The 18,851-nt window shown below is 33.2% G+C and overlaps 1 protein-coding gene across 1 annotated transcript; it reads left to right on the forward strand.

Moving 5' to 3' along the window:
- Window positions 1–6,038: 6,038 nt before the first annotated feature.
- On the forward strand, window positions 6,039–16,960 carry LOC132299173 (uncharacterized). The gene is made up of 9 exons (XM_059795650.1): window positions 6,039–6,476; window positions 7,964–8,065; window positions 11,385–11,606; window positions 13,254–13,312; window positions 13,415–13,506; window positions 13,669–13,781; window positions 13,879–13,941; window positions 14,335–14,402; window positions 16,554–16,960. Exons 1-9 carry the CDS (start codon window positions 6,189–6,191, stop codon window positions 16,708–16,710), a joined length of 1,164 nt encoding a protein of 387 aa, XP_059651633.1. The 5' UTR covers window positions 6,039–6,188; the 3' UTR covers window positions 16,711–16,960.
- Window positions 16,961–18,851: the final 1,891 nt, after the last annotated feature.

Consider the following 18,851-nt stretch of genomic DNA (forward strand, 5'->3'; position numbering starts at 1 on the left):
CTAAAAATGGATTTGCAGAGTTGAGAACGAGAATAGAGATGGAGGCGTTTGGGAGGCTGAAATGATTTGCCCTAAAAAAAAGGGGAAGTCCAGCATTGATTATTAATTAGTCACAGAAACCCTAAAGTTGGCTACATCTTCAGAAAATTTTCGTATCAGAGAACAAAAATGGCAATCGTCTCCTTTGCCTCTCCTTGCTCCTTCCCCCACCAATCGCAACCATCTTGTCTTAGGTCGGAAAGCCAAACGCAACGATTTCTTCTCTCTCACTGAAACCACCATCTACCTCCTCCAACCGCCCAATCAACAAAACCCCAAACCAAACACTCCAATTTCCATTCCCTTGTTGGTTAGGGTTGAAGAGATCGAAAATGGCAAAAACTGTGCCCTACATCTCGTCTCTTAAAGGAAAATGCCCAAAAAGGTTTCCGAAACAACTCAATTTGCTACATATGGTTTTGGGTACCAAAAGTTTGCAGTTGCAGAGAGAGATCGAAAGAGAGATTAGGGCAAGTTCAGAGTTGAGAATCCAGATCCGGCCACGGGCTGTGAGGATCCAGTGGAGACGACTGGTTCAGAGCTGACGAAGAGGGAGAGAAAGAATAGAGATGGAGGCGTTTGGGAGGCTGAATGATTTGCCCTAAAAAAAAATTAAAACAAAACCCCTACAGGTTTGCAGTTGGAAAGAGAGAGAGAAAAAAAAAGAGAGAGACTGGCAAGTTCAGAGTTGAGACGAGAATAGAGATGGAGGCGGAACACTTGGAACAAGTTTTTTTTGTTCCAACATTTGGCCCAAACAGTGCAAAGTGTTCTGATACTGTTCAAACCAGCAAAACCTATGCCAAACATGTTTTGTTTCTCAATAGTGCTCAACAGTGCTACTGTAACACTGTTGAGAACAAAACAGAACAAAACATCCACCAAACAGGCCCTAGGTGCAAAAAAAAACGAAGTAGCCCTAGAGTAGGCCGTCAAGTCAATTTCAGAATCCACCAGAGGATATGAGCCAAACCTTTGCTTTGCTTAAATTGGGTGGGTACATAAAATACATAAACAACTAAATCCATTGAGTTTACAAAACTTTTTATATGTATATAGACTATATAGTATATATATGTATATATATAGAATCCACCAGAGGATAGATCTCACAATTACTAAGGAGAATCCAATACACACGTACGGCTGTCAAACAAAGTCACATACTTTTAAGTTTTAAATCATTGGCTAAGGCCTATTTGGTGCGCGTTCTATTTTTGGTACATTTATTTTTGTAGGGTATTATTGCGGTGAATTTAAAAATATATATATTTGATAAAAAATATTTTATTTTGTATAATGTTTAAACATTTCGTAAATAATAATCGAAAATTGAAACATTAATTTAGTATTTTTATATATTTCAGCACTATAACAACTGTAATGATAAACAATAAAAAATAATATATATATTTTTAATTTAAAAAACTCTTGAATGACATTTTTAAATTAACCATAATATTTTTTTATACTTGAAACTTTTTTTACCAAACTTGTTTACATGTTTTTGCTTCAAAAATATATAACAACAAATGAACATTACCAAAAATACTTTCGATTACTATTTAAATAATTTTACAACAAAACACTTATTTTGTTCGAATTAAAACAAAATATCAAAAACAAAACGCGAACGAAGCAGAACTTATGTATTTTAATACGAGATAATTTTGTGATGCGAGAGTTTTCTTGTCTATCTTGGGTGCAATGGAAAATAAAATAAAGTAAAATATTAATTCTGAGATGATAAAAATAAATAAATAAAGGAAGAAGAAGAAAATAAAAGAAAAGGTGAGGAGAGGACAGGAGAGTGTTTGTGTAGCATATATTTTACTGTCATGTTGTTGGTTTAAAATGGCTTCAAACTGAAGTTTACCAACCTTGCTCATAAATGTGCCAACACATGAATTGTCAATTTATGCAATATATTAATGAGTGAATTTAATGAGAGAACGTGAAAAATACTACCTTTTTTTTAGACACGGTCAAACTCTCTCCTTTTCTTCTTCTTCTTTCCTGTTTTTTTTTTTTTTCATAAAATAATAAAAAACAAGATTATGTCTAAAAAAACAGAAATTCAAGAATGCAACTTAAACTAGTTGGACAAAAAGAGCATCGTTCAAGCCCAGCTTCAATATTATAAAATTATTAGCAGGCTTTAAGTTGAAGTGTTCAACGGAGGCCCAAATTGACTCGTTCAACTAAGTCCAGCTCAAGAATATTTTTAAACCTCGTGTTAGAATTATTATTATTATTTTCTTTTGTTCTTTTGTCATGGCAAATAATAAAATTAGGATTGGCAAATTACGATACGACACAAGTTAAAAATATTTGAGTTTGGTATAAACAAGTTTTGGTCATAAAAAGGTCGACACGATTAACCCGTTTACCCAATCGTGTCGGGTTAGAGTTGAGGGGTTCAACCTGTGTAACCCGTTTATGACCCATTTAACTCAATATATTATAATCGTGAATATAATTTAGGGTAAAGTACAGAAAAATTCTCTCGACTTGTAACCATTTCTGGTAAACCCCTCGTTTTATTTTTTACCAAGGAACCTCGCTCGACTTGTAATCTTTTTCCAATAAACCCCCTTGTCTAATTTTTTGCCAAACAACCCCCTAACTATTTGAAGGGGGTAAAAGAGTTGATATTTAGACTAAAATGACCTTTTATTTAAATCATAATTATTTCGAATTTCAAAAATTCATATCTTACAAACCGTATATTTAAAAATTGTAAATGATATATGCACGGAAAGCTTATAAAATAAGGATTCAGAAATATAAGATTTGTAAAACAAACATTCATAACCATAAAGAAATAAGCAATCTAAAAATCTACTCTAACAATCATATTTTATTTTTACTCAATATATTTGCTAGAAAATTTTCAGAATTATTCACTTACATATGGAGCCAAATATATATAAAAAATTAGCCCCAACAGAGATCGATTTCATTATATATCATATTTTGCGTCAAAATATTTTCATTCTTTTATAGACTCGCCATTTAAAAAAAAAAAAATGAATATTCGATCTCTATTGGGGTTAATTTTTTTATATGTTATGCTCCATAAGAAAATGAATAATTCTGAAAATTTTCTTCCAAATAATCCGAGTATTTTATAAAAAAATAAAATAAAATAAGATTGTTGTAATAAATTTTTAGATTGTCTATTTCTCTCTGGCTATGAAGTTTTATTAAACAAATCTTATATTTCTGAAATCCTTATTTTATAAGTTTTCCGTGTATATATTATTTGCAATATTTGGATGTACGGTTTGTGAGATATGAATTTTTTAAATTTATCATAATTAAGATTTAAATAAAATGATATTTTAGTCCAAATATCAACTCTTTACCCCCTTAGATAGTTGAGGGGGGTTCTTTGGTAAAAAATTAAAAAAGGGAGATTTATTGGAAAGGGCTACAAGTCAAGTGGGGTTCCTTGGTAAAAAATTAAACGATGGGGATTTACTGGAAAATGTTACAAGTTGAGGAGGGTTTTTTGTACTTTGCCATATAACTTATGTAATATGTTACCTGTTAAAACCTAATTATTATGGATAGTTTAGTCATTTCAACGTTTATGCCTTATGATTTTTCATTTTATTTTGAATACTTTAGTTAATTATGATAAATTTTTTCTATTGTTTAGTATTTAATTCAATATTAAATGTCTCGTTTTTATAAACAGGTCATTAAACCAACAGGCCTGTAGCCTAGCGGTACAAGGTTCCTACTTCCCAAATGGAGGTCAGGGGTTCGAACCTCAGTAGAGCTAGTGTGTGTGAGTCCCAAAAAAAAAAAAAAAAAAAGGTCATTTGGATTATTAAAATTTCTATACAAATATTATTCAAGTCCAATAAGGAATACAAAAATTAGTATTATAATTGAAAATTTATTTCATTATTTACTTTTATTAGATTTGTAATACAATTGTAAAAAATATTCTACAAAATCAGACATTGAACCATAAATCATGTTCAGGGGGCACAATGTAATAAAAATTTTTTTTTTTTGGGGCAAGACAATTTTAAAATTTTAAAGAATTGTACATTCAAAAATAATTTTTTTATTTTATTTTATTTTTAAAAAAAGTTGAGCGAGCAATTTTAAAATTTTAAAGAATTATATACAAATATGCAAATTTTTTAAGTTGAGCCACGCTGCCCCTTAAATTGGTTCCATCCATGTACAAAACCCATCCTTGCCTTGCCCCTGCCTGTCTCACCCCTCCCAGTTTAATAAACGATTTTGAACAAGGATGGAAATGAGAATGCAAATGCCGTTTCCTGCCCAAACCGTCTAGTTGCCATCTCTAATCAAACAAAACCTGATTATATTTTTTTATTCATTATTGACTATATTACTTTTTCAACACTGATGATCAGATGAAGTTGCATAAAAAATACTAATCCTCAATTAGGATGGGCGGTTTGGGTCGGAACACCATCCTCGTTCTCATTCCTTCCCTGTTTAAGATAGTTAACCTAATTTTTATTCAAAATCATTTATTAAACGAGATGGGATTGGGATGAAAGGACAAGTTTATAAGGTCAATGGTTTCACGCCTCTCATATGCAAATAATTATTTTGAAGAGTCGTGATATTCAGGCAGAAAGATTAGACCTACAAAAAAAAAAATTAATATGGTAATCATATGGTCCCATTAACATGTCCATTAAAACAACATGAATATATTGTCTCTCGTGTCCATCCTACATTTTTAGGATTACTTAACTAAGATCCTTGTTTCAAAAATACCTGTAATTAAAAATTCCTTAAATTTATTTTATAAATTTTATTAGATGTGCAATTCAATCACCATAACTTTGTTTTAAAAATTTTATCAAAACACTCTCCCTCTCCTTTAGTTATATATATATATATAGAGAGAGAGAGAGAGAGATGTTTAAGACTATGCGAAATTATATAGATAGATGTATAAGAATATACAAAATTTCGCAAAACATACAAATAACAATAATATTAATAATAAACACAAGGGGCTCCCCGCCTTGCCATATATACATAATATGTATTTTACTATATATATGTAAGAAATTTAATAGAAATGTTAGAAAATGTCCTTCCTAAAATTTTAAATTTCTAAAAATATATGATAAATTTTTCTTGTATTTTTTAAATTCATTTGATTCCTTATTAGAAAAAATGTTATATTCCTTTTTTTAGTTAAATCTTAATTTTGTTTTCCTTTCAAAGTTCTTTTTTTTTTTTTTTTTTTTTTTTTTATGTTTTTCTTTAGTTTTAATACATTTTTTTTTGAAATTTATTTATGTTTGTCATTGTTTTTATTAAGATTATGGTGTATCTTTAAAGCGACTGAGGCTAATTAAGTTAATGAAAAGCATGGGGTAGTTGATTTTTTTTTTTTTAAGTACACTACAATCATTGAAATCCTAGCTCCATGATCAAAATTCTTATGCAAGAAATCAATAACAGACTGAATTGGCTCGTCAATCGAAAACCCTCCTCAACCCTTCTCACTCACTAAGTACTGTAAAGTAATATATTTGTGTATCCTGATTATGATCAGGAATCAACGATGTGAATTGAGAAAAGGGTGAGAGAAGAAAATAAAGAATGGTTTAACTATGAGATATTATTGGTAATTGAGATTTTTTGGTAATTGGGATTCTGTGAGGATAATTTTGTTATTAAAATTTTATCTTTGTAAGTGTAATATAGTTATAGTGATATATCACCGTTGACTTAAGTTTTTGGTCTGAGTATTCGGTGCAAGCATCATTTTCTTTCCAATCATTTTCCTTATTTGAAGGGAGTGTGAATTAGAAAAACAAAATAAAATAATATATAGAAATACAAATAAAATAATGTATAAGAAAAAAATTATAACCGTGAACTTTGCCATTCCCTATCCTCAATACTAACATTATTACTTGGGACCAAAAGATAGTTCTGTAATCTTTCAGAAATATTTAATTTGATGCAATGAATTTTAAAAAATAAATAAAAATTGCAAGAAAAATATAAATACATTGGTGATTCGGTCTTTTTCAGAAAAGCCACACAAAACCCTCGACGGACTGTGATATTGCATCGTCACTACTTTCTTCTTCGACACCGACGACGCATACACTCTCTTCACCGCAACCACAATGGCTCAACAAGGCGAAATTCCGGCACCTGCTCCGCCAACGGAAGAGGACAACAACCGGTCCGCGGCGGCGAAGCGACCTCGTGACGACGGCGATGCGGAGGCGTCGGGAGGTACCGGCGGCGATGCACCGTCGCCGAAGCGGCGGCTGAAGTCGGTGCAAGACGTGCTGTTCAGAATCGTGGTTCCCTCGAGGCAGATCGGGAAGGTTATCGGCAAAGTAGGGCATCGAATCCAGAAGATACGAGAAGAGACCAAAGCCACCATCAAAATTGCCGATGCTGTCGCGGTGAGTTTTTCTTGGCTGCTTAGAAAATGTAGATTTCCACAAGAAATTGAGGAAACAAAGAAGAAAGGAGTTTTAATTTTTGTTAAGATGAATGAAGAAAATATGCGCTATAAGCTAAAAACTGTTTAACATGGATATGCATTACTCTGTTTAATTCATGAGAAAATATTAAAAGAAGAGTCTCTATTGATTAAGAAAATAAAAGAAGGAAATGGGGGGTTGAGGTTGGGTGGGGAATATCTTTTTTTATTTTTTTCACCTTCCCTTGTTAATTTTGACCAGAAAAGACCAAACTCAACTAAAACACAGTTGTAATCTTGTTGAAGCTATATTTGATAGCACCGAATAGGCAATTTGAAATTGCAATAGGATAAAAATTAGTTCAAAGTATCCGAGAGTGCTTTCTGTGTTTCTTAGGTTGTTCTTTGTTGACAATAAGATGTTGGTTTCCATTTTCCGGAAACAAATTGAGGTACACAAACACTTGGCTTACATCAGTAGTAATATTTTTCACTCTGCCACTAAACTTAGATACCCATAGAGTTCAAATTGATATAGTTTGAGTTGCATATCGGTAAGATTAATTTTCTATTTTGTGGTAGTTGATACATTTATGTTTTATTAAAACTGAGTTTATAATACTCAATTGTTTGAAATTGAGATTACTTGTTTATAAAGTAGAGTATGTGAATAAGGCATACGATAAAGAGCAATGAACTTCTGCACATGTTCTTAGAGGAGTGCTAGAGGCAATTGTGATTGTTGTTAAGAGTGCTAGAGGGCAATTGTGATTGTTGTTCCTCAGCTTTTAGATCGCCCATGGAACCCATATGAGCCAATGGCCAAGAAGTGACAGTCACGCAGTTGTGACTTGCTAGAATTTCTCATGTTCTTAATGAGACTTTTTTCTGGTTCAAATTCCCAATTCCAGAGAATCTGCTAGGATAAATCTTTTAATACATATTTTTTAGAATTGAAAAAGAAACAGATTTGCTGCTGATGCTGCAGAAGAATGAATGAAAATAAGGTCCAATGATAAATCAATAGATTAAAAAAGAAAGACATTATAAGAATGTTGTTAAACCAGGAAAGCTGACTAAAAGGGGGAAAACCAGGAAAGCTGACTAAAAGGGGGAAATTACCAAATAGACTTTAAAATAGTGTCTTTATTTGGTCACTTTTAAGTTTTAACCTCTTTTAAAATTTTTGTGGTGAAATTCCCATTGTTCTTTATACCATTTCTTCACAATTACTGTTATTTTATATCAAAAGAGGTTACTTGTCATTTTTCTCAACTAAAAACATGTAAATATCACACTGGAAGAGGTAGTCTAATTACTTTGCATCTGCTGCAGTTTCTATCACTTGGCTTAGGAAGTAAGTACTGGCTTGCTAAAACTGTAGTTTTTTCTTTTGTGCAACTACTCTGTGGAAGATTTACAAATTGGAACATAATGGCATTTTCTACTCCCTTCTGATATTTGCAGCGACACGAAGAGCGTGTAATCATCATAAGTTCTAAAGACAGTGACAGTACAGTTTCTGATGCAGAGAATGCACTCCATCAAATAGCCAGCTTGATCCTCAAGGTGATATTATTATACCATTATACTTAACTCAGTGCCAATGCTAGTACCACGAGTGGTAGTTGTCAATTTTTTATCCTTTAATGTTGTGGCCTTTATGCATCGATACTATGAGCTTGATGCATATAAGTATATTTCTTTTTCTTTGTTTCTTTTTTTGAAGATTGGAAAGTAGTAAGTACCAATATTTCTTTCCTTTAAAATCTATCATCTGCAATTGTCCAAGAATCCATCATTTAAAATACTTACTTCCTCTTTATTGCACAGAGTTTATGAATTCATCGTTAGTCCATTAAAGTCTCTTTATCTCATGATTGGAGTTGATCCAAACAAGTACCAACAACAGGGGTGTGTAATGACGTTAGGGAACCAAATATATCCATTAAGATCTGTGCATTTTTTACTAGTCCCATAAACAATGCCCTTTGTTTTGCTTTTAGTACGTTTTGCAAGTTTCGCTTATTCTAGAGCTTCTCTATGTTTAGTAGATGGATTTTTATTCTTATTTTTGAGCTTCACCTTTCTTCTAGCCTCTAAATGGGAAGTGGAGAGTCAGCCCATGTTAATGATCAGTGAAAGAGAAAATCGGAGTTGTGAAGAGGTTTTTGGGTGTGGAGAGAGGTAGAGTGTGAGTGTAGGGTTGGTGGGGTGTAGATAGGGAGGGGGGCCTTGTAGTTGCTGAAAAGGATCCTAGAATTCTCCTTTATAAGCAAGTGGAGGTGGTTTGATTCAATAGTGGATAATGAGCCAAGTCAGTACAAGGGTCAAGCATAGAATAGAGTTGCGACTTGTCTTTTTCATTATTTGATAAAAACTAACTTATAAAGCCCAAATTTGATCAATATTGGTGGGAATCAGACACTGATTAGAAGATTTAAAAAATAGAGAAATAGTGCACAAAATGGCTGATTGGTGAACCAGAAGTATGATTGGATAAATGGAAGTATGGTTCAGCCATTTGGGCAAGCTGTTTAGTTATTCTTTTTGCACAAGAAATTGCTAAGTGCCCTAGTTTGGGCAGGAAAAGGTCTTATCAGGTTACTCCTCCTAAAGAAATGATGGTTCTCTATCTGACCTTAGACATAATTTCCTTTCTAAGTTCATTGTTGAGTTAATATTGTTAAGTGCCCAAATGAACCAGTTTCTACATATGGATGGCTTATGGAATAAAAAAGGGTTTGCACTGTGTTCAGTATAGGAGTGGGGCTTATAAACTATTTCCGAGAGAGGTTGTCCTCGAGCTTCCTGTATATGATCTTAGGGTTCCATTTGATACTTGTTGATATCCTAGGTCTTTTTCACTTATCACAAAAGATATATATATATATATATATATATATATATATTTTTCATAGTGGCTGATTCTTCCATATGAATGTATGCATTTGAAATCATATCTGACACGAGCTTCATGCAACTATGATATGACAGTTGATATATTTTAGTTATTGTAGTCTTATTGTGAGTTTTTCCCCTTGAGTATAGTCTTATTTTGAGTTTCTGTGAAGATTATTACTGTGCTCATTTTTATAGAAAATTTGGGTTCTAAGAAGGGAATTTGGGCTTATATTGATTACTTGTTAGAAAGGGCTAATTATGGAAGGTAGTTTTGTGCTTTTAGGCTTTGTTTTTGAAAGCCTTATAAATATGCCTTTAGGGTGAAAACTATATAGAATATTTAGATGGAATGGTAAGTGTTGAGTTATGAACTCTCTCTTTCTCTCTCTCATTTTTCTGCTACCTTCCATCATTAGCTTTATCACTAATCTTATATTTGCAGGCATGTAAATTTACTTTTTTGCTGCTAGTCTGTCTTCGCTATACCATTTCCTCTTGTCTGAGGGGCTGAGGAGATGCTTTTTGCCATCTTGCTCCTATCTGTTCTCTCCTCTCCTTTCTCCTTCCTCTTCATTTGTGAACGCAGGTCCTAGAAGATTGTTGTTCCTTCCCTATCCTATCTTATTTCTTCTCTTTCTCTTCCCATTATTATGTCTTTCTCTCTTCATTTTTCCAAAATATAGCATAATCTTCATCCATTTCCACCAAATATTCAAAGAAATTAATTTGGTATTAGAATGAATATCATCTAAGGATATTAAGATGAGGAAAAAGAATTCATCTACTTGCATTCTTAATACTCCTCTTCATAATGGTTAACCAGGAAACAGATATTGAAAATTAGGAGTTTATTAGGGAATGCAACCAAATGCATGGTGGCTTTGCACCTATGTTATGTCACTTTTGAGGAACCCAGCCAGGACACCATGGAATGTGATTACAACTCTTCACGTTGCCTACATTATACAGTTCAATCTACTTCTATTTATTCATGCATACACACAGAATAATGCAACTGGAACAAGATTGAGGTGAGACTATAATTTTGTTTAAAATCAAGTGTGAAGTGATAAGTACATGGATTAAATTACCATGGTAGTGACTTGAAAAGTTCAGCACAAGCATTTGATATATAGAAATATAATACGTACACTGTGTTCTGTGTGGTCACCTCCTATTTACTGTAGTGAACATGACATGACATGGACACATGAATGAGATGTTTGTGGAGACGTTAACTGTTGCAAATATAATGTGAAAAAGTAGAAGAATTAGTAGAAAAAGGGAAGAAATGAATGAAGAGGGAGAAAAGCAGTAGAGAGGAGGAAGAGGAAAAAGGAGATGGATGAAAAGGAAAGGTATTCACCTTATATTGAAATTGCTTGCTGCCTTAGACAGGAAACCTATTTGGAGTAATATGCAGTAGGCAAATAGGTCCGTCACCAATGATTTCCTAGTTTTTTTTTTTTTTTTTGTTCCCATCTATATGGTGATGTGTATATGCAAAGAACATGAGTCCGCAAACCCTAAAAGAATATATTATTCCAGATTTTGTATGTAGACCCCTGAATTTTTCATATTTTAAAAGAACAAATTATTTCAGATTTTGAATGTTAACCCTTGAATTTAATGTATTTTCAGTTTATAGAACTGTTATCTCACTCTGCAGTTTGCTATAATTGCATAACAGCCTCACTAATTAAGAATTTTTGGTATAATTCCTTGCTCTTTTATTTTTATTGTGTTTGCACTCGACTCCTTTAATCCTCTTTTTAAATAAGACATTTCAGCACTGTCTCCATATCACAAATTTTAGGAAGTAGAAGGATGACATGACACTTAGACAAATAGGTGTACTTGATACTCTTGGCTTGGATACTCTCTCTTCCCTTCTGAAGACCATATATACCTGTTTGAAGGTTGAATTGTTTACTTCATAACGGTTGACTGATGAGATGAGTATTTTCTCTTGGTTTGTTTATAGGAAGATGACAACAATACCAAGGAACTGAAAGTTGGTGGAGGACATTTGGCTGCAAACACATTGAGGCTTTTGATTGCTGGTTCCCAGGCAGGTTCTTTGATTGGAACATCTGGTCAAAACATTGAGAAGCTGAGGAATTCCTCTGGTGCCACCATCACGGTTCTCGCTCAAAATCAATTACCTTTGTGCGCGTCCACTCATGAATCTGATCGAGTGGTACAGGTGAGCATTTGATTGCTGTCAGTTTTGAACTGAAACAACTTAAAGTTGTCTCAATTATACTTCCTCTTTAACCTTGTAGGATTTGGATAATTCAATAGTATGTTTATTGAAGAAGCAGTGAAGGAGAACTTGTTTACTGATTTTTACTGCGAGCTTCTAGATTTATGCCAGGATGCAAGGAGGCAACAGAATAATTGCCTCTAGTGGATTAGGTCAGAACAATGAACGGAGCCTGCTTATTTAATTAGCTTAAAGTATGGCTTAAGTACAAACTGAAGTTCAACATCTTGACAGAGGTCATGTAAACTGTGTCGTGACTTATGTTTTAAAGTTCTGTTTCGTGGATATATATTTTTGTATCGCTGAAGGACCCAACATAAGATTCATCAGGCTGCCACTTTCCAAACAATCTGATGTTGTTGAACTCCTCTAATCTAGTTGTAAGGCTGGGAGAATTTGGGAGACGCTGTTGAAAGGTAGAGTGCAAAGGAGGGTTTGTCCAGCCCCAAACTATATACGTAGAATTTGTGACTCCAGGAAAATATTACAAGAAGTTAGAAGAGAAGGTAGCTCTTCCTGACAATTACAAATGCAAGGAATGTCTGCAATTGTTTCCAAACTGTGAGAATGAAACATAATTTTGGTTAAGTTTAGAAACGCAGAATGCGTAAAAACATAGAATACAACTTACATAGAGTGTGTGTGGGCGCGCGTGCACGTCTGTGTATGTCTAAATATTTGTAAAATATATAGTATATAAGAAGGCAAAGCCACATTGTGTGACAACAATGCATAGCCACATTCGTGACAACAATGTAAAGCAGAAGAGTAGGCCTCTCGTGCACCAAAACTTGTGAAATGTTAATATAGACTTACCTCACAGATGTAATTATGAAATGCCAAGATAAATTACTTCTAATGTTAATAAAGACTTACTGTCTATTTAGCCAAACTTTTCGTGTAAATTGTATATGTTTTAGAAACAATCTTTTCACTTGTTACCAGTTGAAGAGGATAGAGGGGGAACATAGTAAGCTCCATCCATGAAGTTAACTGGCTTAATAAATAAAGAGCTAAACTGAGGTATTGTAACTAATATATATATATTTATATATATGTAATTTCATAAAGTATTAACGTTGTAAATCTTTCTGATTTAACATTTGAATAAATAATTGTTTCAATTTAATGTTGTTGTTTGCATGTGTTCTAGAATCTTGAATAGTTTTCAACCCAGTCTATGAGAGTTTTGATGGTCTTGGAGGAGTTCTGATGGGAAATATGTAGTTTGAAAATTATATTCAACTTTCGTTTGATTACCATAAAATTGTGAAGTTATTAGTAGCGTCACTGGAAACAATTTGTAACCTAAACCATTATTAAATTCCAGTTTAAGGTTTATTCACTGGATGCAATTTCATGGTGTCATTGGACTTTTGCCCAGCCTTTGTATTTTTTTACTGCATCATGCTTGCATATAATGAGTAATAAAAGGAGAAAAAAGTGCCCTGTTGATTTTGCTTATAGCAAGATGTGTATGAAGGATATGGTCAGCACTATTTTTATTTTTCTTGAAAAACTCAGGTTCATTGCTTATTTCTGCTACTGAAACTACTGAAAAATGATAAGCATTTGTGGTAAATCCAGTTATCAGGTGATGTTCATGCAGTACTGAAGGCTGTGGAGGAGATTGGATGTCAACTAAGGTCTAATATCAAATTCTTGATTGAGACCAGTTGCTATTTTTTCTTTCTTTCCTTTCCATTTTTTCTTTCTTTCCTAATTTTTTATCAATTTAATTTGCCTAGGGATAACCCACCTAAAGAAGTTATTTCTATCAGCCCGACATACAATCTTGGTTTTATTCGACAACATCAACAACACGTGGACCCATCTTCAGGTTATTTAGTGCCTTCCAGATGCTTATTAAAAAAAGAAAGAAAAAGAGTGCCTTTCAGATCAGAATACTTGTATTTTCAACCGCCGCATTCTGCAGCTGTGTCACATCTTTAATATTTTTTTCCTTATAACGACATCATCTTTAGGACAATCAATCTTGCAGCTGATTATGTAACTCTGGAGATGCTTATTGCGGAAACATTGGTTGGTGGGCTGATTGGGAGGTCTGGCTCCAACATCTCAAGGATCAGAAATGAATCTGGGGCAACAATCAAGGTACACTGATCTTTCTTGTCCACAAACTACTTTTCTCTATCAAAAGCAAACTAGCAAACTGTTTGACTTTTTAATTTGTTTCTTTTTTTGGTTGCAGGTATGCGGTGGAAAAGGCGAACAAAAACATAGGCAAATCCATCTTGGTGGTAGTACTCAACAGGTAAATCAATCAGCCCTATTATAAATGTGATTTCTGATTACATGGCTTAGTTGTGGTGGCAAGACATCCTGACATACAGCGTCGATAAGTGATTTAGGCTTTATGACCGCGCATCCTGTTCTTATGGGGAGCATTTCCATGCAAAAATGAAAATAGAGAATTCAGAAGATGCCCAAAATTTGGAAATTTTAAATTTTTGTTGGATGAGATTGCGTGTAAACCTAATTACTATATTTTAGTAATTTAGTATTTTTGAAAATTGGTAATTACTCCTATCATTGTCTAGTTACAAGTTATGTGCTTCAAATTCTTAAATGTTTGCTAGTTTTGTGAAGGATTTTGGAATTTATTTCTCAATGTTCTCATCTTGTTAAAGTTGTTGATGCTTAACAGGTTGCTTTGGCAAAGCAGAGAGTCGACGAGTACATATATTCCCAGTTGATACAAACTGGTGGTCAAAGGTCAGTGTTAATTTCATACTCCTTTGAATGTTATTTATTTCCTCCTATGCTGTGAACGTATATTAACTTGTTATAAGAGTTGCTTATTGTTGTCTTGCCAATTTACTCTGCCTCGGAAAAAAAAAAATTCAGGAGAAGTTACGAATCCAAGTTTTAGGATGATATATATAGATGGTTACACTATCTTTAATACTCTATGTGACAAGGACAGAGATGATTATTAGCGTAAAAGGGTATTAGTCAAAATACCATGTTGCATGGGCATGGGCATGGGACAAATTGTTGACATGATTAGTCTTTAAAAGTAGGACATAGGAAGTGCAATGAATATACATCCATACATATGTATAGGGCTGTAAATGAGCCAAGCCGAGTAATGGTGCGCTCGAGCTCGGTTCGGTTAAGGCTGTTCGAGCTCGGCTCGAGCTCGAATCGAGCCTATAAAATTAAGTCCGAGCTGGGCTCGGCTGTGTTTGATGAGCCTTGAGCTGAGCTCAATAGCTAGTTTACCTTTTATTTTTCATTTCCTTTACCTTTTATTTATTTATTTTTTCTCTTTTTTGGTACTCCGCATCCAAAGATCTGGAACAAAACAAAACAAAAGTTTGAGTGAGAAATAGATTTTCAGTAGTAAAAAGACAACAGTTTGAGAGAGAGAGAAGGAGAAAGAAAATGATAAATTTGGTTGAAAATTAACTTACCAGAGTTGATTTTGATGGAAGAAGTTGAGAGATGCACATATCAACAGTAAGCCCCCAATAAGCCCCAAAAATAGTTTGAATAAAAGAAGATTTATGAAGAAAACAAAGAGATTTTTGGGAGAGAAAGAGAAATGTGATTGGAAAAAATGGCAGATTGGTGGCCATTGAAGTAGCGTGACTGCTGCGTCTACTGGGAAGCAAATAATGAAAGTGAGAATATAGATACGTTAGGGTTAGATAGATGTACAATTATATAAGACGGGCTTGGTCATCTTGGGCTTTACTTAAATGAGATTCTGTTTTTGTGATGGAAACAAAATTATTTGGGTTGGGTTAGGTTTCATAATGGGTTTTGTTTTGTAACAGTACAAAATTGTTTGGGTTGGGTTGGGATGAGTTGAGTTAAGAGATTAATTTTTTTTGAGGTTTTTATAAGTGGGCTAAATATATATTTTCATAATATTTATAATATATTTTTACGAGCTTGAAATGAGCCTTAATTGAGCTTTGTTCACGGACAAACGAGCCGAGCAGGGAGCTGTTTGAGCGTGGCTCGTTTATTAATCGAGCTTAAAAAATCTGTTCGAGTTTGGTTCGTTTATTAAACAAACGGACACGAACCGAGCTCTTATTGAAAAAACTTTTGGAACTATTTGTCGAATGTTTGGTTTATTTACAGTCCTATGTATTTACATGCATGATACATTATTACATGGGATTATTAACATCATTTTTTTTGTGCACCATGCTGTCTCATCCTCCTATTTCTAGTTTTCAAATTTCTCTCACATGTGCATGTGCACGCACAAAAGGCACACATTCTATGATACACAATCCATGAGAATAAGGATTGGATGCCCTTCTAGCCCATGGTTGGGCAGATTAGACGCCCATCATGCTAGTCACATTTCAAACCTAGTGAGTAGTGACCTAATGAGAACCAACCGTCCACTTGCGTGTCAATGAGCAGCATAATATATTTTAATGTAATAAGCAATTTTAATGGAAAAAAATGAAATTACACTAATGCACGCACTTGTACGTATGTATATTGATAATCTCTCCCTGTATTCTTTGCAAACTTGCATGAGCAATCTCCTGATCAGGAATTATGATTATTCATTACTTATAAAAATTAAAGGTAATATTTGTTGGTTGTAATTTAAATTGGCGTATGTCGATCAATGTGAAGATTAAGACAGAAAAGAAAATGAGAAAGACATGAATACCCTTTAGCACAATTATTTATTTATTTATTTTTTTCCTGAATCCTTTAGCACATTCATATCACAAATATTTTGCATGCAGTGAAGGTCAAACAAAAGGGTCCTTTTCATGAATGTCAATTGCTCGGGATTTTATTGGCTGGAAATCTCTACACACTTTTGAATTTATATTGTATGTTCTTGTCCCATGAGAATATTTATTTGTGTTATTTTTGTGCCTGCAGTTATAATGAAGCCGTAGTGATGACAGCCCTTAATCCTGCCTTCACATCTACTACCACACAAGAAGTTCCAGCCTATTCCACACAACAAGTTCCAGCCTATTCCACACCACAATTTCCCGCCTATCCAGGTCTGTCTTTCCATGCTCCACCAATGTAGGTGTATTTAATACAGGCCTCTTTTTGTATGGCCGATGAATTTAATCACCCCTTGATGTACAAAATTGTGGCCGAATGGTGTTTGTGTGAGGTAATATTGTATTGTATCAATTGGTTTTAGAACAAATTTCAAATATATTATTAGAGAGTAGTAGTATTTTTTGATCCAATCTTGTGTTAAGTGGACCCGAGCTGTGCTTTAATGCAAACTTTTTAAAGAATTGCAGGAAATAAATTTGAAAATTTTGTTATTCATGGTGTTAGTTAAAACTTTTTATGAGCCAAATTGAGCCGTGGCGATAAATAACATGGGTTTGAAGCACATAGTGTTATTACAGGTTGGACATGCATTCAAGGAAGAGACCATTCTCTTCTTGGGTTCCATTATTTTGTTTGTTTTCATGTGATAGAATGCATAACAATATGTTCCTATTAATTTGTTTATGTCATTTAGATCTAAAATCCCAACTCTTTTACTCTCTTTTTGTCATTTTTCTTCCGGTAATCATCACCTGCCGCCGGTGCTTACCATTATCTTGTGTTAACCAGCCGGAAAATCATCCTCTCTTCACGCTCTGTTTTACCCTGATTCGCGTAGTGGACTTGCTAGTGTTGCGAAACATCACTTCTCTCTCCGGAGGACGTCGCCTGTAATGTTGGTGGGGGTGGTGGCCTGTATTGGTGGTGGGAGGTGTCTCGTTGGTGGAGAGGAGAGAGAAGGAAGAGAGAAGAAGATGGATGAGAGGCAAAATAGAAAAAAAAAAGAAAAATAGGTAGAATCGGATTTTCAGATTTATTTTTTTGTGAAAAAATAATCAGAAAGGCTTATTTACACATTTTTTTAAAAAAATGATGGACTGAAATACATATTTAAAAACAAAGAGGGATTAATTTTACACACAACCTATATTACAAGGGTTTTTTTGCACTTAACCTTTTCTATAAATGTTATATATGCGTGTGTGTCTATATATATATATATATATATATATATATATATATATATATATATCCATTTTTTTTGACAAAGCTAAACCTTAACGATGAAGGAAACTTCCTCCACACCATCGATGTGCCTTAATGACATAATAATTCATATTCATATTTAATTTTTAAATATATAAATAATAATTTCTTTTTTAAAAAAAATTATTAACATTCTCTCACTTATATTTAAAATGGACAAGTGTTATTCTAATATTATACCATGTCAACAATGTGGAAGAAATTTGTGGACATTGATGAAGAGATAAATATATATTTTTAAATTATTAACGTGAGTGGTTGTCAATAAATTTTTTTTTTAAAAAGCACAAGCCAACGGGTTACATATTATGTGAATAGTTCAGTATCAAAAGTTGATGTTTCCATGCATGACTGTCTATATATATATATATATATATATATTTTTTTTTAAAACGTTTTTTTAATTCAAAGCACAAGCCAACGGGTTACATTTTATGTGAATAGTTCAGTATCATGTGAAAAGTTGACGTTTCCATGCATGAGTGTCTATATATATATATATATTTATATTATTATTTTTAATTATTATTATTATTTTTTTACTTATCAAAAAAAAAAAATATTTTTTTTGGGGAACATCAAATCGGAAGAATACTAAAAACAAAACAGTTATAAAAAATGACTCAGAAAAATCCAAATCAAGAAGTGAAAAATTTGTAAGATAATTCTGTCAAAAATAACGACAAGATTTTGAGATCCATTAATTAAAAGGTAAGTTGCATCAACTAGTAAACAGAGGTTGTTTGTTGCCACAAGAAAAAGGCGAGGGCCGTATTGTGCAAAGTTTTGAAATTAGAGGGTGGTTTAGTGTACTAAGGCCTTCAAATTATTAATGATGCATGACAAAATTCTAGACCGTTCATCAAGTCAATTTTATTATTATTTAGGTAGAAACGATCCATTGAGAAAAATTCACTAACTTTATCTTGTGGGCCATATCATTTTTTAGCCGAAAACTTTCCTTTCGGATTCCAAAATTGCGTTTTCTTATCGGTATAGGGGGCCTGATGATTATTTTGTATTTTTTTATTCGAGACCTAAATGAAGTCGAAATGCTATGAGATTTTATATTTAGTAGTTTTTTATTGATTAGGTTTTTATTCTATTTTTTTGAAA

The sequence above is a fragment of the Cornus florida genome, unplaced genomic scaffold (assembly GCF_030987335.1).
Source record: "Cornus florida cultivar Cherokee Brave unplaced genomic scaffold, ASM3098733v1 CherokeeBrave_3.0.0_Hap2_Chr03, whole genome shotgun sequence".
Lineage (NCBI taxonomy): Eukaryota > Viridiplantae > Streptophyta > Magnoliopsida > Cornales > Cornaceae > Cornus > Cornus florida.